Below are 25,270 nucleotides of genomic sequence, written 5' to 3' on the forward strand. Positions count from 1 at the left end.
TCAAAAGGCATATTTGAAGAAAGTGTTACAGAAGTTTGGTGTCTACAAAGGAACTAAATTTGTAAGTACTCCCCTTGCTGCTCATTTTAAGTTGAATGCACGTATGTCTCCCATTACTGAAGAAGAGCGAACGTATATGGCCCAAGTCCCATATGCTGAGGTTGTTGGTAGCTTGATGTATACGATGGTGTGTACAAGGCCGGATATTTCCCATGTTGTTAGTATGGTTAGCCGTTATATGCATTGTCCTGGTAAGGAACATTGGAAATCTGTGAAATGGATTTTGAGGTATCTTTACGGTACGGTTGATGTTGGCTTGGAGTTTGTGAAGGATAGAAGTAATAATCAGTTGTACGTTGGATATGTAGATTCTGACTATGCTGGTGATTTGGACAAGAGACGTTCAACTACAGGGTATGTATTTACTGTAGCAGGGGCACCAGTAAGTTGGAGATCAATCTTGCAGTCTACTGTGGCGCTTTCAACTACGGAGGCGGAGTATATGGCATTGACTGAGGCATTCAAGGAGGCTATATGGCTACAAGGTTTGCTAGATGACTTAGGAGTTGTGCAAGACCAACTGCCTGCGCATTGTGATAGTCTAAGTGCAATTTATTTGGTTAAGAATCAAGTGCATCATGCTAGAACCAAACTTATAGACGTACGATTTCACTTTGTGAGAGAAATTCTTGAAGAAGAAGACATTCTACTTGTGAAGATCGATAACAAACACAATCCAGCTGATATGTTGACTAAAGTAGTATCTGGGATCAAGTTTCGACATTGTTCGAAATTGATCCACATCCTTCCGGTTTGGTGAAAGGTCGTTTTGGGGTAGAGGTTCTTCAGAACCTGGTGGAGGTCTTCTAGCAAGGCCATTTGAGAGAACTACGGTCGGGTTTGATTCCTATTGAGGATACGTAGGCATCCAGTGATGGTTCAATCGACGTTGGAAGATGGAGGTGATTTTATCTATTAATCGTCTCATGCATGAATGCATGATCCTAGGTGGATAATTGTTGGTAGGATGGTCAAGGACTAGATTAGGAAATCTAGTTGGTTTGGGAAACCAATTACTAGTGTCCTAAGTATAGCAACTTAAGAGGTTTGTCTCTTAGAGTTAAGTTAGGAAACGCTATACTTGTAGGAAAATAATCCTTATTAAGGAATGTGTCGATCCCTATTGATATGTGTAAATACCCATAGAGAGAACTAGAGAAAACACACCAGAACTAAGTAAAAAGTTCTCTTCTTCTCGTCTAAGGCTTTGTATATTCCAACCTATATGGTGGTATATAAAATTGCTTATTTCTTCCCGAGGATTCAACCTCGTTAAATACTTGTTCTTCTTGTGTGTGTCATTGTGTTCTTGGCGATATTGAGATACCTCATAGTAGTGCGAACCTAACGCTTCCGCCGGCTTTGACGATATTGCAGTTATCTCCTCATCGTGGTTCCATAACCCGTTCAACTATGTCATTACAACCGGGAGGAATGTGCTGAATTCGCCTGTAAAGATTTGCAAGAACCTTTTACAACATGAAAGTAAATTTAGCAAGTATTAGAGATACGAAGATTTAAGTTTTTTTTTTTTCTTTTTTCTTTTGGCGGAATCAAACGCCAAGATGGAAATCTCTATCGCCATGTTTGAGAAGGCGTGGAGAAGTACCGGTGTTTGGTGTTTTGTTTACCCACTTCTTCTTCTTCTTTTTTTTTTTTTGGCTCCTTTCCCTTTTTCTTTGGGCAGCCGTTGTATTTTATTAGGCTGAGAGCAACTGCAGTGGTGCGAGTATAACCAAAGACCAAAGAGGGAAAAAAAGATCAAATTTTGGGTTTAGTATGGTGTGTGACGCTACGGTGGAAAGACTAAATTTGGTCAGACGTACATTATACGTTCGCCTGGTGTGGGGCGTAGACTATACCAACGCCTGATTGGGTAGATTCTAAAAAAAAAAAAAAAAAAAATGAAAGAAGTGGGCGGAGGTATAAAGCCCGCCCCACTAAAATGGTTTTGAAAACAAAGAATGGGGCGGGGTATAATGCCCGCCCCATACAAAAATTAAAAAAAAAAAATGGGGCGTAGACTTTACGTACGCCCCATGTGGAGCGTAGACTATACCAACGCCTGATGTGGGACGTGAAATATACGTCCGCCTGATGTGGGACGTACACTATATGTCCGCCTGGTGGTGGGGCATGAAGTATACCAATGCTCGACTATATTTAGGTTTAGTCTTGGTCCCAGACCAAATATACTCTGGGTTTTAATCGTTGATCAAAATTTGATCGATAGTACGTTCCACTACGTCTGTTCAAAAGACCAAATATTTAGGTTTACTCTCCCACTATGGACGCTCAGAGAACTTGAAACATTCCTTTAAACTTTCTATAATAAATTCTCATACCGTCTTGCCCCCCTAAGCACAACCAAATACTTCCATGCAAATCCAGAAAAAAATAACCCAAATCCTACTTGGGCAATGTTCCGTACATTTGTGCTATTATGCAGTGATTAGTCACCGATCAGCTCAACTGGTTTTCTCATTGCTTGCTGTTTGTAGCTACAGAGCTACTTATCAAGTCTTCAATGGAGACCTATTTTTTTTCAATCCAGATTTTGTAGCTACAGAGCTACTCATCATGTCTGTAATGGTCCCAAATCTAGCTTTCTGGTGAACGTTGGACTCATTTCGAATTTTAAATCACTGTATGATGAGCCTAATTAACCACCTATGTCAATATTCGTTGGTTGAGATCAGACAACGTACGTACTCGAGTCGATTCCGGCTGCACTGGTAATGAATACTGACCATTTCTCTTAGTCTCTGAGTGTGAATTCGACACCTTGATGCCGAGCACAGTTAACAAAGATGAGTAAAAAACTAAAAAATATTAATGTTAAGGTTTATTCACAATTACATTTTGGTTACTTATTACATTTCCATATGATAACTACTAAGACACTGCAAAATCTGTAAATTCACCAACTTCTGTTACAACTTCTTGCAGAAGACGGTCGAGAATTTCTTGTCCAAACTCGGCTGCAATCTCTACCCATTCTTCCATTCTCTGTACTTGCTTTTTTAGCAGCCAACTTGTTGTTTCCATGTCATCTTCTGTCAACTTGCATACTTGTTGCCACATTTCTTTGCAGTTACCAGTAGCACTGAATTCCGCCTTTGTTAATTCAACACTACCATTTGTTCTGAACTCCAAAATGTCGGTCACCGGAAAATGCTGCGACGTGGAGTCTGAACTTGCAGTATCCGTCGACAGTTTCCATCTCGAATTTGAATTCCTCTCCTTCAATTCTTCTTCTGTTAGAACATCACATGAAATTGCTTAAAAAGATTGAATTTTTATAAGTTAAAGATTTGAATTCTGAAAAAAAGTAAAAGAAAAGAAAAGTTACCTGAGAGGGAAGAAGAATCATTGTCAAGTTGGAATTCGTCGAGATTAAGAACAGAATTGGGACTCCAATTTTCCAACTCTGGCACTACTTCATCAACATTCTTCTGTAAACCACTCTTTCGGTTTTTCGCTTTCGTTGAATTCGATCCGTTGTTATCAGATATGATTTCCTTGAGTGGATGAACTAAACCCAAATCGTTTCTAATCTTATTCCTTCTCTGCAATCTTTCATTCTTGTTGACATCACATTTCACCCTCTCCTTATGTTCTTCCTCATCATTTTCGAACGTAAGGAGCAAGAATTCATCATTCTCAAGCTCAAAACATTCCGGCATTTCTAGAAACGACAACGAAGACTTAACCCGCCGGTGTTTCCGATGATGATTCTGGTCTATTTTAGCCGAGAAATCGACTGAGTTTGTCGACCGGCTTCGTCCAATCGACTCTGGATTCTTTTTCTTCTTCTCAGTCATCATCAAATCCAACTCTGGCATTGTTTCTAAACCCATTAGTCTAGCAATCAACCCTGGTGTTGATGGAGTCTTCTTCTGATCAAGCAATGTGAATTCATCATCGTCACGTTGGACTTGGTTCGGTTCTTTAATGCAGTCGAACGGGTGCGTTCGGAAACCGCCGACGCCGAGAAAACGTCGTATAATACTAGAGAAACACTTGGTTGTGACATTCTGAGAGTTGCTCAAGTTTGTATCTGAAGAATTTGAAGTTGAAGGAGAAGATGACAGGGAAAAAGATATCTTCATTTGGAAACAGAGTGAATGTGAAAGAAAAAGAGTGGAATGGGGTTTTTTTGGGGTTTAAATTGTTGTGAATACCAAGGGATGATAAAAAGGTAAGCAACAGAGATTTGAATTAAAGAGACACTGAGGAAAAGCATGCCATCACTGTTTTGTCATGGAAAATGAGTGTCTAGGACAGTTGAGCGGGCTTTTACTATCCCAATACAATTTGAATGTCATTAACTAGTACTAGTACAAGACGGACTACTCTTGGTGTTGCTAATAATTTAGCTAAATCTGCTCGTAAAGAGTGTGGTCGGGAAGGAGATCCTCCTATTTTCCTATCGAATGCGCACGATTGTGATTATCATCATATAATATTTTTGCATCAGGAAATAGAAATTAATTAAACCATAACAAAAACTACTAAAAGGGAAGATATTCGAGCCTATAACTACATAATGAACATCTGCTTTTAAACCAATCATCAAATTTTACGTTTATTTATCCTCACTTGATTGGGGATACCCAAATTAATTGGAGTATATTTAATGAGACAAAACCCAGATCATTTTGAAGTAAAAGAAGCTATCCTTTAATCATGTTTTTTCTAAATGGTTAACATAAACTTGTTTAATTAACACTAAAAAAATCGATTAGTGTAATTAATTGAGTTTAGATTGATTAATCGAGTAGATTAAAATTTATGAATTTAATTTATGAAATTTTGTTTTTGATTGAACTCATGTCGGAAGATTTTTGATGAAAATAATTGTTTTGAGAATTCTTTTTGCAACAGAAATGAAAACATATTATCCAAACACTTCTAAAAAGGGGATTGTAAAGCTGATGTATGAATCATACTCAAAACTAAAGAATTTAATCAATACTTTCAATTCTGAAATTATGAAAAGTCGGCAGGGTCAACGAATGAAGAAGATGCCGACTAACTTTGGCCGGCATGCTTATTGATTTCTTACCTTGCCGGCTAACTTATAGTCGACAAGATCGACAAAAAATACCATGTCGACCATAGGCTCTTTGACATACAGAGAAAGGTGTTACAAATGCATGATTAGTCGGCAAGGTATAAGGATGAATACCGTGCCGACCCTGTAAATGCTAATTCAGAGATGAAAAGTCGGCAAGGTATAAGGATGAATACCGTGCCGACCCTGTAAATGCTATTTTCAGATATGAAAAGTCGGCAAGGTCGACAAAAAAACACCCTGTCGACTGATATTAGTCGGCAAGGTCGACAAATAAATACCCTGCCGGCTGTTTGATAAGAATATGAAATCATACCCAATCTCAAATTCCGTAGCCAATTTTTTTTCTTTTTAGTTTCGTTTTGATTTTTAATTTCTAAAGCATTTGAGAAAAAAATTTGTTTTGGACTGATTAGGCAGGGTATCAATATAAGGGTGATTTCGTATTTTAACATCTTTTAAACATCTCTTAGCACACTGTTTTGGATGGGAACAAAATGAATATACCCCAATTAATTTGGGTATAGCCCAATCTCGCCAGGTTATTTATGTATATCTCAATAATAATAAATTTGACGACTTAGAATGTGTTTTCTTTTTCCCTTCTGAAGGATATGTTTTTGTCCATTGTGCATGTGGATAAGTGATAGCGCTAGTCTTTTATATTTTTATTTTCTAGTAATAGAAAATATTATAAAAATAAATAGTTTTGCCGAAAAAGATATTAGGAAGCTTCAACGGGAAAGAAAAGTGACATAGAGGGGTTTTGAGTAAGGTCCAGCCATCTATCTTCAATGTGGTGGCCTCCAACTTACTGGTTTTGTTTGAATTTTCCACGTAGTACCATCAAGGCACTTGGGGGTAAAATTTAATAAGTGAGGCGACCAACTTTTGTAGGTGTCAGGGAGTAGGGGTAGGACCGTGTTTTGTTCGATTGAAATAGAGATAGAGAAAGCGGGTAATCAAGGCCGGATTTGCTGACTTTCCTAAGGCTTTGTGTTGGTTATTCAAAGTATTAATGTTGGATTCTCTTCTCTTCTTCTTCTCTGACTAGAAAAACTGTTAAGAGTCAGGTCCTGTTCTAAAATTCTAAAACACACAATAATTACTGAATAGGCATGCATGCCTGCGTCACTGTGGTCTACTGTTTTAGGGAGAGAAATGCTGAGCTACAGTTATAGACCGACCATCCACTGTATGTTTAGTCGTTTTTATTAAGACCAGTTACCAAATTGTGTTGTTGGGCGTCAACAGTAACTTCAAAACTTTGACCAAACATTTTCTGTTTTCGAATCAATTGCAAGTTGCGTTCCAGAACCAAACTAGAAAGCATGCCTGATGCATTTACTGATGTGTTTTACGTTCGTTCACTACCGAATCCAGTGAGAGACAAAACGTAAGAGTGTTTTTTGCATTATGAAAGGAGAAGAAAATAAACTAAAGGCAGCTTAAAAAAAATAATCACTTAGACGGCGTTTCTTTAGCCGTTTTAGATTTATTTAGTGATTTTTATTAATAAAATTAGTGTGGGACCTGTTTTCAGAATTTAAAATAAATAACAAAGCTAAAAAAATGTTTGATAGGATGATCATTAGCTTGTTCAAGGTGTTTTTTTTCCCTTCAACCGGCTGATTTTCAGCCGCTTAGTGTCCACTGTGGCCCACTCCTTCGATCCAGTGAGTGTGTGAATGATTACTGAGGAATGAGTGAGTGTTCTCACTCCATCGTAGCACCTAATTTGGTCAAATCCAGTGACACTCATTTATATTGAATGAGAACCCTCACTCCATAGCCTTTGCTCTTATGAGTTCAATTTTGTGCACACTCTTCGAGTGTGCAAGTAACAAACCAATTATGTTGGCTGGGTTTAAAGCCAATCACTTTTCTTTGAAGACAATAGGAATTTCATAATTACTTGGGACCTTTTTAGCTTTTAAAATTGAGGATTCGTCTTTGAGGATTCATAATTACTTGTAATTTCATTCTTGCATTTCTGAATGTCGCCACGTTCATCTTTTTCTACATTTTATAATGGTGGCTGGCTTGATAAACTGTTAAAATACTCGCTTTCAATATGCCGAAAGAAAGATACAACATATTATAAAGATAAAAATATAATGCGGAAAAGGAAAAACACAAGAAGTTTTGTTAACGAGGAAACCGCAACTGCAGAAAAACCTCGGGACCTTGTCCAGATTTGAAGACCGAGTTGCATTAACCAACTACAGACACTAGACTACTATCAGGCTTCTGGATGGAATGTAGATGATACCAAATCAACCCTTCAAGCGATTCAGTTACAACCGCGCTCTTTACGTCTCTTGAACCTCGCAAGGCTCTACGCACTTGATTCCCTTAGCTGATAAGCCTATTTAATTTCCAGTTAGATCGAGAGATCAAGGTGCGGAAATATGTTGCAATAGACAAGCTAGTAAACCTCACAAATCCGGAACTTACGACTCCCGAAGAGCAGCCTAGATTCTTAACCACCTCTCAAGTAAAATCTTCAAAAGATCACTTAAGGCCAATTTTCAAATATCAATCTCGAGGAATCACAAAATCTGAGACGAAGAGAACTTTGCAATTTCTATCTATCTTGCCTTAAAGAGATTACGAAAACCTCGATAGCAGAAAAGCAAGATTAGGATACACGAACTATCAAGGTAGAACATAGTCCGACCTGGATCCACAAATCCCCAAAGCGAAGTCTTTTAGTCGCATACCTAATTATATTTCTCAGAGGAAACCTAGGTTTATAGAGGACGACTCTAGGTCAACTAGGACACAAAGTGTCAGGGATTGAATTTCCTAGTTGAAAGAGCATCTCTATTTATATATTTTAAAGACTGAGGGTTGCTTAGAATTCAAGCTAAGATAACTTGGGAATCAAGCAAACACTTTAGGCCTTGAAAATACAATATAAGAGTATACTCAGTGGTCAGGTTCTGGAACCGTGTATAATGACTTGTTCGGACTGGCAAATATGCCATGTGAACAATAAGCAATATGATGTTCATCAAAACACTAAAGAGTTTAATCATGATGCACACACATAAGTGTTTAAGTGATTTATGAAGTCTTAAAAGTGTTTAAGAGAGTCATAGCAATTCTAAACATATTTGAAAAATAATTCTTTGGCATCTGCTAGATTTTAGTGGCGCAGTTGGCGAGACTATTCGAGAACCGTAAGGCTAGTGTACGAGTCATGCAGCTACGGTTCGTGAACCAGGTTCGCAAATCCTTACTCGACTCGAGAACTCGATGGACACATTTTGCGAACTTGGTTCGCCAACTGTACTTGGCTTATGAAATCAGATGGACACAGTTCGCCAACCAGGTTCACCAACCTTAAGCCTTATATACCAACATTAAAAAATCAGTTCACTACGATTTTCCAATCGGGTTCGTGAACCGTTCCCAATTAGGGATGACAATTTTCCCCACCCAAACCCATCCCCGTGAGGACCCGCCCCTATGGGTTAGGGTTTTACCCGTATAGACGGGGAACGGGGCGGGGTATGGTGAATCCCCGAAGTAGTGATGCTGGGATGGGGTGGGGATGGGATTCAAGGTCCCCACCCCATACCCGCCCCATACCATAACCTATTATATCTGAACGGGAAATATACAGTTAGATTCATGACATTAATATAGTTTGTAGAAAACATATAGATAATTTAGGAATTTTTGAGGTGTTTGGTTGGAGTGTTGTCCATGCCACTTTTATATTTATATACGTATACAAAATGTGTAGGCCCTATAAGAAGTCCTCTATGTCGGTTTTATTTTTGGATTATGATTTTAACTAAAACAATCTATTGGATTATCCGTACTCAATCCGTTTATCCGTGAATCCATTGGATGCAAATCCGTTGGATGTTGGATTGGATGCAGATGCAAAATTTTAAATCCGTAATTAATTGGATTGGATGCGGATGGACTAAAAACGGGTCCATACCGGCCCATGCTCACCCCTAAAATAATAACTTGCCCAATTCAGTTTGAAACTCGCACATGAACTCAAAATTAGGCCCATATCACCTTCTTCCTCCTCTATTTCCTCTCTGTAAGAAAGAAAACCATAGCAAACTTCTCAGTGTATCAAAAGGAGAAGAGTTGCCCTAAAATTGTAGCAAAGATGATGCTTAAAGGCAAGTACCCCATCTCTATTCATCCTATTTCTATACTTAAAATATTTCGCTGATAATTTGAGTTCTTCAAATACATTATCCTCATAGTAGGAAATGAGGTTGAGAAAATAGTTGAACGTTAACTGTTTGATAAATTGCTTCTTAGAAAGCTTTAACGGCGCATACCACTTCTACAATTCGATGATGTGAAGCTAATATATCTGTTTGATATTGCTTCACATATCATGGTTGTTTTCTGGAGAATTGTGTGACTAATTGATTCTTTTGGAAACTCTTAATAATTTGGTATTGTGAGCTTGATTATGTGGTAAGCTTACTCTTGTTTGGATTGCTTTTCAGGATCGATATTAGCAAATCATGTTCAACCCAACATTCTTAACTTCCAAAAAACACCAAAAAATGGTATTGTTGATTTCCTTGATTCATTATTATTATCTATGCAAATGTGCTAAAGAGTCGAACAGTTTATTGATGCTTGTTATAATTCGTTGTGTATATAGTAGTATAGAAGAAGAACTCCTTATCCCTACACCAATGCATTAAACTCGCCAAATTACTCATGGAATGCGGCAATTTTGCAGGTTATCATGTGAGACAGTTGGGCTTCTCAACAAACAAGTTGAGATTAGGTATAATAAGATCAGGGATATCCGAGTCTTCCAGTATTTCACCTGTTCAAGAAAACTGCAGACGCGATCTACCATTAGTGAAGATGTGTGGAATCACATCTGCTAGAGATGCTGCTATGGCTGCAGAAGCTGGTGCAAATCTTATTGGAATGATCATTTGGCCCAAGTCAAAACGTTCAGTGTCACTATCTGTTGCTAAAGAGATTTCAAAAGTTGCAAAGACTTATGGGGCAGAGGCTGTTGGTGTATTTGTAGATGACGACGCAAACACGATTTTAAGGGCATCTGATGCAGCAGAACTTGACCTTGTGCAGGTAAAAAACCGTCAAAGTTAAAAGAAGGTGTTGCATATATGAATAAATTAAGATTATGACTATGTGAAAGATATGCAGCTTCATGGAAATTGTTCTAGAGAGGCTTTTCCGATTCTGCAGCAAGAAAGACGAATTGTCTATGTGCTTCATGCTAATGAAGATGGAGATCTTCTAAACCAGATTGCTGATGAAGATTGTACTTTAGCAGATTGGATCCTGGTTGATTCTGCCAAAGGTGGCAGGTGAGAAATAATTCTCGTGCTTGTAGTTTTTCCCCCCTTTCATTCATCAACCAATTTGTGCATAGGAGAGAATACTATTTATGAAAAAACAATAGCGAATGCCATTCTATGTTCTCTCTTCCAACTAATTAAAAGTACATTTTCTCTGGCGGCTCCCTGTGAATACTATGTATCATCAAGTTCAATACAGATTCAATAGGTGGATTATACCATTAGTTTTCTTGGTTTGGTGATGTGTGTTCAGGTATCCAGATGGGTAGTCTAAATTGTGGTTATGACGATTTTGTGGGCTATTTCACTTCATTATTTAGATCCTATAGTATGTGGTTGTTCTACCTAGAAACAATCCTATAGTATGTGTTCAGGATAATACTTTTGAATTTCTTTTTGGTCTTCCATTCTTTATAATCTTCCAATGAACTGAGTGTTGATTGTTGTGTTTACAGTGGCAAAGGATTCAATTGGACTAAGTTTCAGCTACCACATATTACAAGTAAACATGGATGGCTCTTAGCTGGAGGGATTCATCCAGAAAATGTCTGTGAAGCCCTTGTTACTCTTAAACCGCATGGAATTGATGTCAGCAGTGGCATTTGCGGCTCCGATGGCATCCAAAAGGATCCATCTCGGATATCATCATTCATGTCTGCAGTGAATTCTGTGAGATATTGATCTCACTGAGAGAACCAGTAGTAATATATCTCCATTCATTGCAAACTAAAAGGATATCAACAATCTGAGGTTCAAGCAGATAATCCACTGATGATGAGCTCCTAATGCAATTCGGGCACAAATATGGCAATATGTTGTTGTCCCATTGTAGTAACTTTCTGATGAGCTCATAAAATGCTTAAATCCTAAACTACCCAATCTAATCGTGTCAACAGACCAAGAATTGCAAATTTCAATTACTTATCCCCCTTTGTTCGTTGCGTATTTCTTCACAATTTTTATCCTACATTTATTGATAGGCTCCAGATGAAATGATACATGCACCTCCGCCGTTGCCTAGAGTTTGCATAAGTCTGCCCCAAGAACCTATCAGTCTTGGATATCATCACCGGTGCATGTTACAAACGAATAAGAAGACAGAAATCCAGTTGTTGATACTGTCCATCGCTGAAGAGCTTCATATTTCAGTTGGGGTACAAAGATGTGACCAAGTATTATCCTTTTCCTATTGATTTTTTCCGGGAGGTTATTGTCGTTGTGGTTGTGGAGGCTCAAGAATGAAAGTGAATCTCCTCCACAACATTTACATACTGAGATGGAGACATTCTCTGAATATTGTAATTGATGTCTTTATCTAAAGAAGAAATACAAACAATAACGATTTGCTGTAAAACACCCATTTTGTTAAAATACCACTTAGCATATGCTCTAATAGATAGTATTACAAAGATTTGCTCTAATCTGAACAGAAGTATATGTATTACAAAGATTGGTAGATTGATCAACCCTAGTCACATTTATACGAAACAATTACTTTCTCCTGTCCATGTTTTGGAAGGAAAATGACTTATTTCGGACTACCGGGGTAGAAGAACAGGAGCTTCCTCATCGAAGAATTTCATCCATAACTGTTGAAAAGGATTTTGATACATAATGTACGAACAGGAGCTTCCTCATTGAAAAATCTTGCTTGTCTTTGCAGCTTTAAGCAGACTTCTCTTCTGAAGTACCAGCAATTTGAGGGTCAGTCTGGTAGAATAGGATATCCCCTGTGTCACTAACATAGTGATCTTTTTTCAAACTTTCTACTAAAGTATCGACTAAATGAAATGGTATGGGTCCAGATTTCTTCGGTTCTCGGTAGTACTTCCCGAGCACTGGTTTAGCTGCCTCTGTCTACAGTGTCAAGAATAAAGGAACATCTTAGTATTATAAAACTCAAATTTTCGTTCAGCATTCATTTTGTGTTTCAGAAATGATACTCACTGCTTCTATAAGGTTATAATGTGGTATTTGTGGGAAGAGGTGATGTATCACATGAGTTCCAATATCATGGTGGATGTTGTTAATCCAACCATAATCACGATCAATTGTTGTAAGGCCTCCTCTCAAGTAACTCCATGCCTGTTCAGTGCAAATTCAAATATTACTGACACTTTTCAAACAAAATTCCACAAACGCTGCAAGCATGCATTTATCCACTGCCTAAAACTGTAAGTTCTTCCACAATTTATGTATACAATTCTTGGTATTTCAGTTCCATAAGTTGGTAATTCTCAGCAAACTTCGGTTATTTAAGAGAAATTCTGAAAATAAATAAATAAATAAATACCTTTCCACGATACCATGGAAGCTTTTCCTCATGGCCATGGTGATGTAAGTAAGTTACGAAATCCAACCACATGACAAAGATCTGCATTTGAAATAAAATCAAAGTGAGATCATTTAATAACCATGCATAAACACTAGCAGAAGTAAGAAGGAAGCCTCTAAACTTCAAATATACAACAAGGAGCCGAGAAGGCGAGCATACCCAGTAGGGAACCCCGTAGAGCTTAAGCACTTGCATAGGACCAATTGTACAAGATAAACCCACAAGCAAACCAACCATAGCTGTCCAACACGCTGTGGAGGTGATAATATCTTTCCTCTCATTTGGAACAAATAAATCGCTGTTAGGGTTATAGTGAGAACCCGTCTTTCCAGGACTTCTACTCCACTGCATCAAACAACAAGAATAATCAAACTTTATCCATTTAATTTCACCGCTGAACATCCGTAATCCACATTCATCCATGCAACAATAAACTCACCAAGTAGAATGGATAAGCAAGGAGGGGAAAAGGCACTGTAAACCGCAAACTCTTTGTAGCTGCGTTTAGGCTCCTATAGATCTTCTGAGGCAACTGAGACAGAACAAGAAAAAAAGGTTACACAAGGCATTTTCATTAAGCAGAATTCATTTTCATAAGAGCAATAATAGACAACAAAGTACTAACCGGGTGCCATGATTCATCATTCTCGACGTGACCGTGGTTTTGATGGTGAGTCCTATGACTAATTCTCCTGTATGTAGACGAATACGCATTTGGTTAACACCATACTTTCTAAATTTCCTAATCCTAGACACTACAGCATGCGCTAACAACAAATACATGAATAATACTAGAATTGAACATACCATCCATTGTATGGTACTAGAATTGACGAGTGAAGAATATGCCCCACCACGCTATTTAACTTGTGGTTGTTAGAAAAGCTTCCATGACCACTGCAAAAATAGATTTCAAACCAATCCTTTTCAATCAAAACCAAGAAATGAGAATTCAAAATTCAACATCTAAAAAAAACAAGAACTCATCCTAAATTAAGGTTACGAGTAATCAAAATTCAACATCGGAAAACAAAAGATAAGTATTAAGGAATTCAATCTTACCAGTCATGACCAAGAACAAATAATGCCCAAAACATAGTTCCCTGAGCCGCCCAATAGAGCGGCCAAACAATCCAATTATTAAGAGCAGCGGCAGTAGCAGCCAAACCAAAGACAATAACAACATCTCTAAGTACATAACTCATAGACTTCCATGTATTCTTAACCCAACAATGTTTAGGAATAGCCGCCCTTATATCAGCTAATCCAAATGGTGGTGGTGCACTTGGGTCAAATTCTGAATTCTTCATAAACCCATTCACCTTTTCTTCTTCTTCTTCGCCATCTAAAGATGCAACCTGTAATGGCACACTAACTTTCAATCCCCAATCTTTACTTCTGCTTCCATTATTATTAGATACTGCTGCCCCATTGAACCAAATCTGATTAAGATCTCTTGAACCAACTGATTCAATCTTTTTATTAACAATACCCAAAGGCAGCTTAATACTACTTCTGTTGCTGTTTGATAACAATCCTGTTCTGGGTTTTGGTATTAGACGAGGCAAAGGTCTTAAACCACATTCTGATAAGACCCAAGTTGCCATTTTTATCTTATTTTTTCAAGAGAGAACAGAAAACAAGTTTTGTTTTGGGTTCTCTCCTTCTCACCAAACCCCCAGAAACAGAAAAAAAAAAAAAAGGTGAAGAGGGTAAATGAAGAAACCAAAGAATCTATCTTTATACTAATAACTAATGAATATGAATTCAAGAAGAGAAGAAGAAGAAGATAATGTTAGAGAGATTCTCTTAAATTCTCCTCCTCTTCTTCTTTTCTGTGACCCCTAAACCCCCCTCTCTCTTTCTATCTTTTCTTTCTGCGATATAAATATGGTTGGATTTACCAGCAGCCGTCTGATTATGGAAACTCCTCGTGTAAAACTATTAACTAGACATTTTGCAAGACTATGGTGGTGGGACCTACGGGTGAAAAGGGCCTACGTGGTCAAATGTGGAACGTCTATAACTTTGTGGAGCTTTTTGGGGAGTCTTTTTTTTATGTATAGTAAGTTTTGGTGCTAGAAAATCTCTCTTTGGTCTGTTTGTTTGGTGTAGGGGTGTAAATAATACCCGAAAATACTCGGTCTGTTTATACCCGCCTGACTCCGTATGTACCCGAATTAGTCCAAAGTCTGTTATGATCCGTCATGGGCCACTCGGCCTGGCCTGGATTAATTTATTGGATGATATCGGGCTTTGCAATTAGTTATGATGTCCGGCCTGGTGCCCGGCCAGAAAGCCTTCTATGTGCCCTTAATCATTTAATATCCTCTTAAAAAGACTTAAAAGTTACCATTTTATAATTGTCAATTTTCTATCAAGAAAAATAAAATATATAGTTGTTTTTACTTATAATTAGCATTTTAAAAACATTAATGGTAATAAATTTTCTTATTAGAAAGTTTATTGTAATTAATTATTTATTGTAGGCTAAAATTAAAAGTTTGTCATTGTAATTTAAATATAAAATAATACTATCATTTACAGTATGCAATGTTAGAAAGGAAAGGATATTGTATTAAAAATAAATACATTTAATACCATTCATTTGAAAATTTAAACTTAAAATAAAAGAAAAAAAATTCAAAATAGTGGCCTATCCGGCCCGATCTGACCTGCCTGTATAAAAAACGGACTTTGGACGGTCTTTGGATAGCAAATTATCTACTTTTACCCGACCTGCCCGGCCTGAATTTGTTTACGGGCTCACAAATGTTAAGCCTGGCCTGGCCGGCCTGTCTTAATTTTTGGGCTGGGCGGCTTGGCCTGCCCGAATTTACACCCCTAGTTTGGTGTGTAAGGGACTGAGGGTGGTGTTCTTCTTATATAGAGTCAATGGTACCGACCATGGACGAGGCTTGGGTAGGTTGAGTCAACCTAAGTCAAGTTTTATTCAGATGTTAATATGGACGGTGTCTCGTGATATTGAGTTTCATTTGACGTGTGTTCGTTGGAGTTTGGCAGGCTGAAACTGAGTCAGTAAGGCCGTCCATATGTACTTGATGATTTTTAAGACAAGTTTTCGTTTTTCATCTCATCATTTTGCCATCTTATAATCATGGGAAATGAAAATTTGGTATAATCACGTTTTCCCTAGCTGAAAGTGGATTCGTTTAATGTCTTATGGTGTGACCCAAGTGGGGACGTATTCCGGAACCCATATTCAGGAATTCCCCACTGCTAGATTTTTTTTTCGTTGTTATTGAAAAATCAAGCTGATTGCAATAAAACCTAGCAAATTTAACGTTTGTAGGTTTTATTTTAGGCATGTCAATTTCTTCTCACAACTTATGTAAATGGCTATGGGGTGTCTAAATTTGACAAAAAAAACTAATCTAGTCTCAGATTATCCCTAATTCTAACTCATGTATATAAATACAAATCATTTTTATTTCAGCCAAAAACTTAAACTTTTAAAATAAAATAAAACTTTTATATATTTTTCTAATCTTACCAAATCTATAAACCCGAATTAGAAAGATTCAATCTTTTTGTCCAACTATTAGTGATCCATCAAATGTAATGCAAATCCCCATCGAACCCGTCATATTATTAACATTTATTCATTGTTTTACACATTTAATTTATTCATTGTTTTACATATTTAAAACAAAATCTTTGATCTCTACCCAGAATCTAGCTCAGTGGATTCTAGGTAATGTTATTCACCCCATGATGAAGCTGCAGCAGAATCGGTTTATAAGATGCTTATCGTAGACCGATGCTGCGTAGAAATCAGAATTTATAATAACATAACACGAATCGTTTTATAATTGCATGAACATAAACCGATTCTGGGTAAAAAAAAATTTTATGCTTCTACAATCGGTTTTTATATTCACGGTTCTTTTATCGATTGTTTAACTTGTCTTTTGAGATTCTCCTATCAGAATCGGGGTTATATTTATATGTCTTATCCACCGATTCCTATGGTTTTGTTTTTTTGTGAAGTTTTCTAGACATAATCGGGTTACATATATTGTCTTATGCACCAATTACCTAACTAGATTTTTGTTTTGATTTTGCTTTTCGTAGTTATGGATTTTAGTCACTTGAGGGTTTTTTTTACCGTAGATTTTCCAGAAAAAGAAGGGATGCAATTGCAAGTGGAGGGCACACGACAAAGAGATGAATATTATTTATGCAGAAATGGATGAAGCTTTAGCAGAAGTTGTTGTTGCTTCCAATGCAGGTGATGTCATTGCTCCAAATATTGCAGCTTCCTGATGTTGATGCTCCCTGGTGCTTAGTGATGATCTAATTATAAGTTTAAGTTTTTAAGGCTTTCAATGGTTTTGTAATTATCGGAAAAGTTGTTTTGATGATGGTTTTCTTTATTTAGGGCACAATGAACTTATGGGTTTTGTTTATAATTATTGTATGTAATAGGTTTATGGTACAATGAATTTATGCATGCTTCAAACTATGTTTTATAAATAAAAGCACACAATCAGTCTATATGACTATACCTATGAACCGATCTTTAGGTTTCATCATTGAATCGGTGTATGTAGGTGTCCGTATAATCATATTATTCAAGCCTTAGAATTTTCAGTTTTATGTATCTTTTTCTAGACAGAATCAGATTAGTGTGCAACAATATGAACCGATTATGGTCGGTGGAAAGTGCATTTTTTTATTATTCTCAGAGCTACAACAGGTAAGTGTTGACAATGACCGATTCTATTTGGCATCAATCCATAATCGGTTTTCATGGGCTTTTACGAGGGGGAATTGTGATCAATTATTTCACTTTTTAAAAAGAAAAACTAGTCGTTCGGGTCTTTCGCTATGTAAAGAGACCTCATTTACGGACCCAATTTGCGTCAAACTTGCATCTTCAATTCACTCCTACTGCATCCACTACTCAAACAACACACACCTACTTTCATATACTCTACAAGCATGGCATCATTTGATTCAAGTGAAGGTTTGGACATCATTAAAATATGGTATGCCGAAAGTCAAGTTGTATATGTCTCTTCCATAAGGGTAGATACCGAAACCTTTTGGGCGAAGATATATATCAAATATTTACAAGAGTATGGGAATACAAACAAAAGAACTCTTCCACGAATTCATGATAGGTACGTAGTATCCAAAATGCGATATATGCTTTTATAGCTATCCAACAACGAATCTTTAGAAATATCCATTTAAGGTTGTCGCTGCAACTATTTGCAAGTATTTTTAGAATTTATTTTACATAACTTAAGTTATTTGATCTTCTAAATGAAAAACATTGACAAGGTAAGTTTGTTTTGTGTTATTGTAGGAGGAAGTCGTAAAAGCACAATACTTGGAGGAAAGAGGAGAAGCATTCATATTTGATGAAAGCTATCACTTTGCAGCGTGTTTGTAAAATCATATAGAAATTCCTCTGATTCCTCTGATAATAGATTTAGAAGTTTTGTGTAGATTTTGCAGGTAGATCTCTTGTATACCTCACGAGACTACAACTCATCCATTATGGTCGCCTAGGGGTTCAAAGGATTGATGGAGTTAGATTGATTTGAAATGAATAAATATATGAATGCATTTTTTCTATGAAAAAGCATAAATTGGCTTATATATGACTAATAAGAAACCGGTTATCGTAATCGGATTTTATGTATACATACATCAACCGATTTTTTGTGTCCTTCATGACTGAAGAACATCAATCCATAATCGGTCCACGAATGCGTCCATCGATTCTTGTTGGTGTTTCGGAATAAAAATCAATTTTTTTCGACTGTTTAATGTTTTGAAGCTTGATTAACATTAGTTGATTTTACATCTAACACGGTTAATTAATACCTAAAAAAATTAATTAACACTAACTAGTCAAGGATAAACTAGACATTTTTTAAAATTATTGGCTAAGGGGTTTTTGGAATTACGTCCTAATGATCCCTTTAGTCTTTTAGTAATATGTCTCAAATAAAACCTATAAGCCCCAAATTCCCCACCATATTTTGGAGATAATACCAGTTTAATCAATTTTGAGTATTCTGAATCATAATCTATCTTAAAGTGACGATGTAGATCCGATTCGTGGGAGATAATTTTAGCGGCGGATTTGATCATAACAAAATATTTTAGATCACCAAGTAAATTTTAGATAGCATCGACATATTTTAAGTTTTTTTTTTTAATATAGTAGCTTGGGAACCAGAGCCGAAGACCCAATATAATTTTAAAACTGGTTACAACTCATAAAAACCTCTCAATTGAGAACTAAGTCTCAAAATGAATATGTATGAAATCAATTTTAAAGTGATATCCATTAATAAATCAGTCTTTTGACCTCATTTATAATTGTCTTCATCTCCTTGTGTCTCTTCTTAGCCACCATTCTTCGATTTCGTTTTAATCATAAAGCCTATATATATTATTGCGGAACGGAAAACCCCTTCTTTCTTATTTCTTTTTCCCCATTTTCTCACCTAAATGCAGAGACCATTGTATTAACTGCTCCTTAATATTATTCTTATATACCTATATATTTTGGACATAAAATAGTCCCATATTCTGAAAAAGCAAAATATAGTATTAAATGATTCACTTTCCCATGGGCATTTAATTATAGACAACATTGAGTTTCTTTGATGTATCCTCTCTTCAATACATTGCCTATGGTGGGAATTTTGCACCACTACCTAAGCAAAAAATATGTTTTCTTAGGTACATATCTCCTCCAGATATACTTAAAATTTTGTTGTAGAGGCCTCTGCATTTGCATTCATCAACCATTCATGATAATTTTTTGTTATGTACTTTGTGTTGGTGATGTAAGCAATTGTGCCTTCTTCCAGATATTGTAGAAGATTTATCATCTCTTATCCTGTATTAGATCAACTATCTTTGCCTCTTTGTCAGCTTGAAAGCTTTTTGATGAGAAAATTATTAAGTAGTAGAACCCACCCGTTGAAGGTGGAATTTTGACAAGGAAGAAAATTGTAGTATTTTCTCTGCCCAGCTGCAGAAACATGAAATAAAGTATACATAAATTCCTAACCCGGCATCGCAAGAGAATTGAGAATGTGTATCCAGTTAATGGCTATATTGGCCTTGAATATGCCTGCAAGTTTTAGAGTTTCACTCCATTGAACTCTCATTATTTCATGCACGGCCATACGAACTGTCATGTATTAATCAGTGTACACTGATGGTACAAATTAGAAATATTCGAATTGAGCTACTATGCCAATTTGAATAAAAGTACATTAGAAGCATATTATTTAGTACGAAATTACATTGAACATCACATCGAGTCAAAGAACTTCCGCGGATGAATTTCTTGAATATGTTTTATATGATACAAACAAAATGTCAACGCCAATGTCAGGCCAAATAGCCAAGATAAGTTTCCAAATCAACATGAACAACGCGTCTGGTCAACATGAGCTACGTCCCATAACCATGCCAACATGGCCAATTTCCCGGGACAACATGTGCCGCATCCCATAGTCAGACCAACATGGCCAGTGTCCTAGCATAACATGGACAAGGTCCCGGGACAACATGGGCCGCGTCCCTGGTAGGCCGGGGATGATGTATAAAATTAAGAGCAAAAGAAATAGGCCTACGGTTATACCGCAAGTGCACGGTGTAGTTGTAGTGAGTGTGCAAATACGGGTCGTATCCACAGGGACTGGGTGTGTGTTGAGATTCTCCTAAGCTAATTCTATATGCAAGGCAGTGACAAAAAATAACTGTGAGATGTTGGCAGTGAGGGAAGGAAGCAAAGCAAGTGACTAAGAATGACAGTGGAAAAAGTAGTGAAGAAAATGAAAACAGTGAGAAAATGATACTAAGGTTCCCAACTCCACCACTAACTTATATTATGCATTCACTGAATACACACTCCTTTCCTTGTGATGACATGGGTTAAGATGTTGGTCTTACCTATATCTAAGAAGTTTCCCCGCTAGAGAAATCAAAACCAATTAGAGTATTGCTCCATAGTGCTAATTGTCTACCTAAAGAACAACTAGCCTAAGGCTCAACAGTGGCCCGGTTTAGCATGATTGGTGGCTATGTCCACATAGAGTAATTCTAACTACAATGCATACATGGCATGTATTGTGAAAGCTAAATGCAGACATGCTAGTTTGATTATCTCCTAGGCATTTTTAACATTCAAGAATGCATTATCAGTGTACACAAAACAGCAGGTTAGGGCTTCATTGAGACCCTCAGCCACAGAACTAGAACATGAACTGAAATTGAAAAAACATTGCATTCAAATTTAACATGAACTGAAAATGTGCAAAACAATTGAAAATAACACAGTTGAGGAACTGGCTAGTCCAGTCCTGTTGGATGAAGCTCTGGCTAACCCAGGCATGCTTTACAACAACACCCACAACCCATATTTATACCCAATTACATAATTAGGGTTCATACACCCAATTCCCCAAAATCCCCAAATACAGTTGAAATTAGGGTTTGTAGAAACTTACCCATACTTCTCGAATTTCACTCCTACGCTTCTACCCACTCTGTATCTGCCTCTCCTGGTCCTTTTCCTGCTCTAGCTCGACCTAATTCACTATTTTCACATGCTTAGGGTTTTAGAGAAACGTGTGAAATTAGTGAAGTAGATGGCTCAAGAGAAGGGGCGAGATAGTTGGTGATGGGATTTGGAAGAGGGGTGTGGTGGTGGTTGGATTTCTCGTGGCTGTAAGACAGAGTTGGTGGTGGTGATGGAGAAGGTGGTGGTTGTTTCTCTGCAGAGGGATGTGGGAGGTGAAGTCGATGGTTTTGGGAGAAGGGTGTGTTTGGCGATGGGTATAGGTGTTCGATACCTATGGTGTGTAGCGGGATCATCGAGTTCTATGTTTGGCGAATCTCGACCGTGGGATATGGAGATGAAAGATCAATCTGACGGTGAGATGAAGTGGATCCTGCAGCGACCGTTGGATTATATAATACAACAAAATTAACGACACCAGATGGAGTTAGGTGTTGTAGTGTTAAGCGGAAGTATCGAGGTTTGATGCGCAGGCAAAGAAGCGACCGTAGGATGCAGATGCGATCCAATCTGACGGTCGGGAATGAAGGCGGGTATGGATATAGAAAATGGGTTTGGGTAAGGGTTTTGGGCCTTGGGTATGCCAAGCCCATATCTTCTTTAAGAACAATTCTTCCTTCTTGAGCCCATTCCTAGCTTTTTTGAACGTGCGCTCCATTCTTTGCGGCTTCCTTGCGTAATTCTTCCCGGCTTTTCACTACTTTTCTGCTCTTTTCGCTCCGCGACTCATCCGAACTTCATTTATTACCTAAAAATGCAAGATTAAGTAAGAAAAATATTTATTCTTGAAAACAATGAAAATACAGAATATGGGATAAAATGTAGAATTAATGCACAAAAGATGAGTTAATTGCCAATAAAAAGGGACAAGTATATACAATATTTGGCACTCATCAAATACCCCCAAACCTGAATTTTACTTGTCCTCAAGTAAAACAAAACTAAGGAAATCCTACCTATACCACTGTCGCTGGTCTCTCGAATGCATTTAGCATATGCACTAAGCCTTTTAAACCACTAAGTGTCCCTAGTGGACGAGTTAAGTCTCGTGAAGGTTTGCTTAGAACGTACCTACAAAGTTCTAGGTCAAAATATAAGCTCAGATTCCATCAAATGTGACATGTGCAAGTCAGTTAAGCTCACAGCAAAATGGAGATGTCAATCTAGCTATCGAAGGCACAATCCTAGCACTGATAACAAAAAAAGACATGTGATAAGAGTGTAAAGTGTATCTACACATGTGTAAAGAAAGATCGGATGTTATGACTACTAATCACCAAGAGATAGTTTCTCAGGCTAAGAACCAAGGTCGAAATCTAGCTAGCTGTCCGGACTTTACGAGAATTGTGAATGAGTTGGAGGTATTTCACAATTACTCGCGTTGTACATCAATGGCATACACCCTCCTTGCTTATTACAATGAAACAACAAAATGACTATTTACATGACTCTTTTTTACATTGACTATTCTCTTTTTATTTTTGGAACAAGAGATGATGGAATTGATAAATACTTGATTTTTTTGTATTTTTCTGATTTTTTTTTAACAAGGAAACACTTTTGATACATATACAAAAGGAAACAAAAGATTACATGACACTTTGCAAGAGGTAGCCCTTTTTGATGCACCCAGTTAAATTCGATGGTTGTCTTTCTTAATGTAACCTCCACCTTCTATCCCAATCAACCAAAGAACAAGCTAGTCAAGTTTCGTTCAGTATTCTAAAGTGATTGGCAATCGTAACTTCCTATCAAACACCTTGAAGATCGAGGCTATACATGTATTGGTAGATCGTGCGCGTGCAAATTTCTTATCACTATGTGAATTGTGCTAGAATCAGGGTGCCTAAATATCTAGACTAAGACTCCTAGTAATTACATATTTGCACAAGAGTCATCATTTCAAGGTAAATGAGCTCCATTTTTATGTTTTTTCATTTTTTAATTTTTTTGAATTTTTTTCGATTTTTTCAAAAGAAGAAGGAGTTCGCTTTCAATTATAGCATATTATCGTGGTATCTACTCTATACCCCCAAACCTAAACTAAACATTGTCCTCAATGTTTCAAAATATGAACAAAATTATAATACAACATATGAAGAGGATCATGTTGAGTAGAGAAAAAGAAAAGAGAATACCCGATTTCGGCGAAAGCAATATTAGAACTCCGTTATTCAAGGCAAGAATCCAACATATTTCAGCCGAGATCATATTGGATTAGCAAAATATATACAAAAGGAACAAAAGGGTTTTAAGAAATTTTATCTACTGGATTATATACAAAAAATTCACCATACACTAACAATCTAAAGAGTTGAGGATCAACCCAAAAGACAAAGTGTAGCGGTTTCAACAACTTCACACATGAAAGAAAGCAGTGAAGCTGTGAAACCAAATGAGCTACCCCCAAACCTGGATTTTACAGAAGATATAATTTTGAAACAAAATCGCGCAGCTTTGGGGGTTCATCATGCACAAGATCTAACTCAAAGTGTACTTTGCTATGGACGGGCAAACATGCAATTTCCAACTGTGGTTCCTCAAAGATATTATATTTAAATGCAAAATAGTCCAAAAGGACTTGGGAAGCACACAGTTCCAAACCTAGATTAGGGACTCTCAGAAAAGTCGGTTTGACAATATGGGTACAAACCAAATCTAGGTTGGGTGGAAGGCCATCAGATTGTGACTTATGTAGGACGATAGGCATCATTATTAATCACATCAACATCTCCTAAGTCTTCTACAAGTGTCACAACATGTTCACAATCATCAAACAAATTGGCAAGATCACAATCAGAGTCATCAACATCATCAACAGATTCATTCTCATGCATCGGCAAATCAGGAGAAATATCACAATGTGACCTAGGTAGAGAATCAGACACATCACTTATATTTTCATGCATAATATTAGTGTCTACAGAAGATTCAACTATTCCTATGTCATGTTCATCTTCACAGAATAATTGTACGAATCCCATGTCAATATCAAAATCATATGAATTACAATGAGTATTAGAAAAAACAACATTCATGAAGGTCGAGGGCGAGAAGCCATATGTTATTGAACCAACAGGTTCCACAATATTTTCATGTTCTTCTAACATATCATCATAATCATCATAATCATCATCATGGTAGCATGCATATTGGTCCTCATTAAAAGTGGTGTCATTAGTCGATTCATGTTCCTCTAAATTAGGTTCATTTCAACATCATTTACATGAATGGTACTAGACACTTCATTAGGGACAACATACATTTCCTCATGAATTTCCTCCTTTTGTAGGTGAAGCAAAATCTGATCTAAATATGCCTGAATTCGTGATGTAGATCTATCGAAGTTTTGCTCACTGAGTCTGAAAGCTTCTGTGGTGGAGTCTAAATTCATGGGAGTACAAAATTCTTCATGTTCAAATTGTGGTGATTGGTACATGTGTGCATGGTCATTAGGGTTTATAAAAGATTGATCGCAACCCTCAAAGGATTGATTATGGTCCCAATGACTACCATTCTCACAATTTATGGGCATTTCATACCTTGGATTTTCTCTAGATTGCCTAAAATTATGCAAAATATGACAATTCTCAACAGGGTGGTCTAAACTACCACATGCGGGACATGCATAGATTTCAGGTTGCCTAAGAAAATTAGATGTGACAGATTCCTCATGTGATTGCATTTCTAAAGCTGCGATTCGAGCTTCTAATTGATCCACAAGAGATGATTGTGTGAGTGAGGCATTAGCAAAATGTTCATTTTCACGTTGTGGCAAACGATGCATGTGCGAATAGTCAGTAGGGTTCATGTATTGAAGCTCGGGACTTTGAAAATGTCCATAATAATTCCTATAACTATTGGCATCATGGTCTATGGGAGGCTCATGACGT

General features: G+C 37.1%; 3 protein-coding genes across 3 annotated transcripts; 1 reads left to right on the top strand and 2 right to left on the bottom strand.

The window, feature by feature from the left end:
* Window positions 1–2,931: 2,931 nt before the first annotated feature.
* Window positions 2,932–3,920, bottom strand: LOC113324987. The gene is made up of 2 exons (XM_026573240.1): window positions 3,413–3,920; window positions 2,932–3,317 (listed from the first exon to the last, which is right to left on the bottom strand). The coding sequence occupies exons 1-2, from the start codon at window positions 3,918–3,920 to the stop codon at window positions 2,956–2,958; spliced, it is 870 nt and encodes a 289-aa protein (XP_026429025.1). The 3' UTR covers window positions 2,932–2,955.
* A 5,236-nt stretch (window positions 3,921–9,156) lies between these two features.
* Window positions 9,157–11,339, top strand: LOC113320194 (N-(5'-phosphoribosyl)anthranilate isomerase 1, chloroplastic-like). The gene is made up of 5 exons (XM_026568131.1): window positions 9,157–9,288; window positions 9,628–9,690; window positions 9,870–10,231; window positions 10,310–10,473; window positions 10,920–11,339. The coding sequence occupies exons 1-5, from the start codon at window positions 9,276–9,278 to the stop codon at window positions 11,143–11,145; spliced, it is 828 nt and encodes a 275-aa protein (XP_026423916.1). The 5' UTR covers window positions 9,157–9,275; the 3' UTR covers window positions 11,146–11,339.
* Window positions 11,340–11,791: 452 nt separating this feature from the next.
* On the bottom strand, window positions 11,792–14,649 carry LOC113320193 (omega-3 fatty acid desaturase, chloroplastic-like). The gene is made up of 8 exons (XM_026568130.1): window positions 13,862–14,649; window positions 13,607–13,696; window positions 13,425–13,491; window positions 13,239–13,331; window positions 12,959–13,144; window positions 12,758–12,838; window positions 12,412–12,549; window positions 11,792–12,321 (listed from the first exon to the last, which is right to left on the bottom strand). Exons 1-8 carry the CDS (start codon window positions 14,404–14,406, stop codon window positions 12,130–12,132), a joined length of 1,392 nt encoding a protein of 463 aa, XP_026423915.1. The 5' UTR covers window positions 14,407–14,649; the 3' UTR covers window positions 11,792–12,129.
* Window positions 14,650–25,270: the final 10,621 nt, after the last annotated feature.

This window comes from Papaver somniferum, chromosome 11, assembly GCF_003573695.1.
Source record: "Papaver somniferum cultivar HN1 chromosome 11, ASM357369v1, whole genome shotgun sequence".
Lineage (NCBI taxonomy): Eukaryota > Viridiplantae > Streptophyta > Magnoliopsida > Ranunculales > Papaveraceae > Papaver > Papaver somniferum.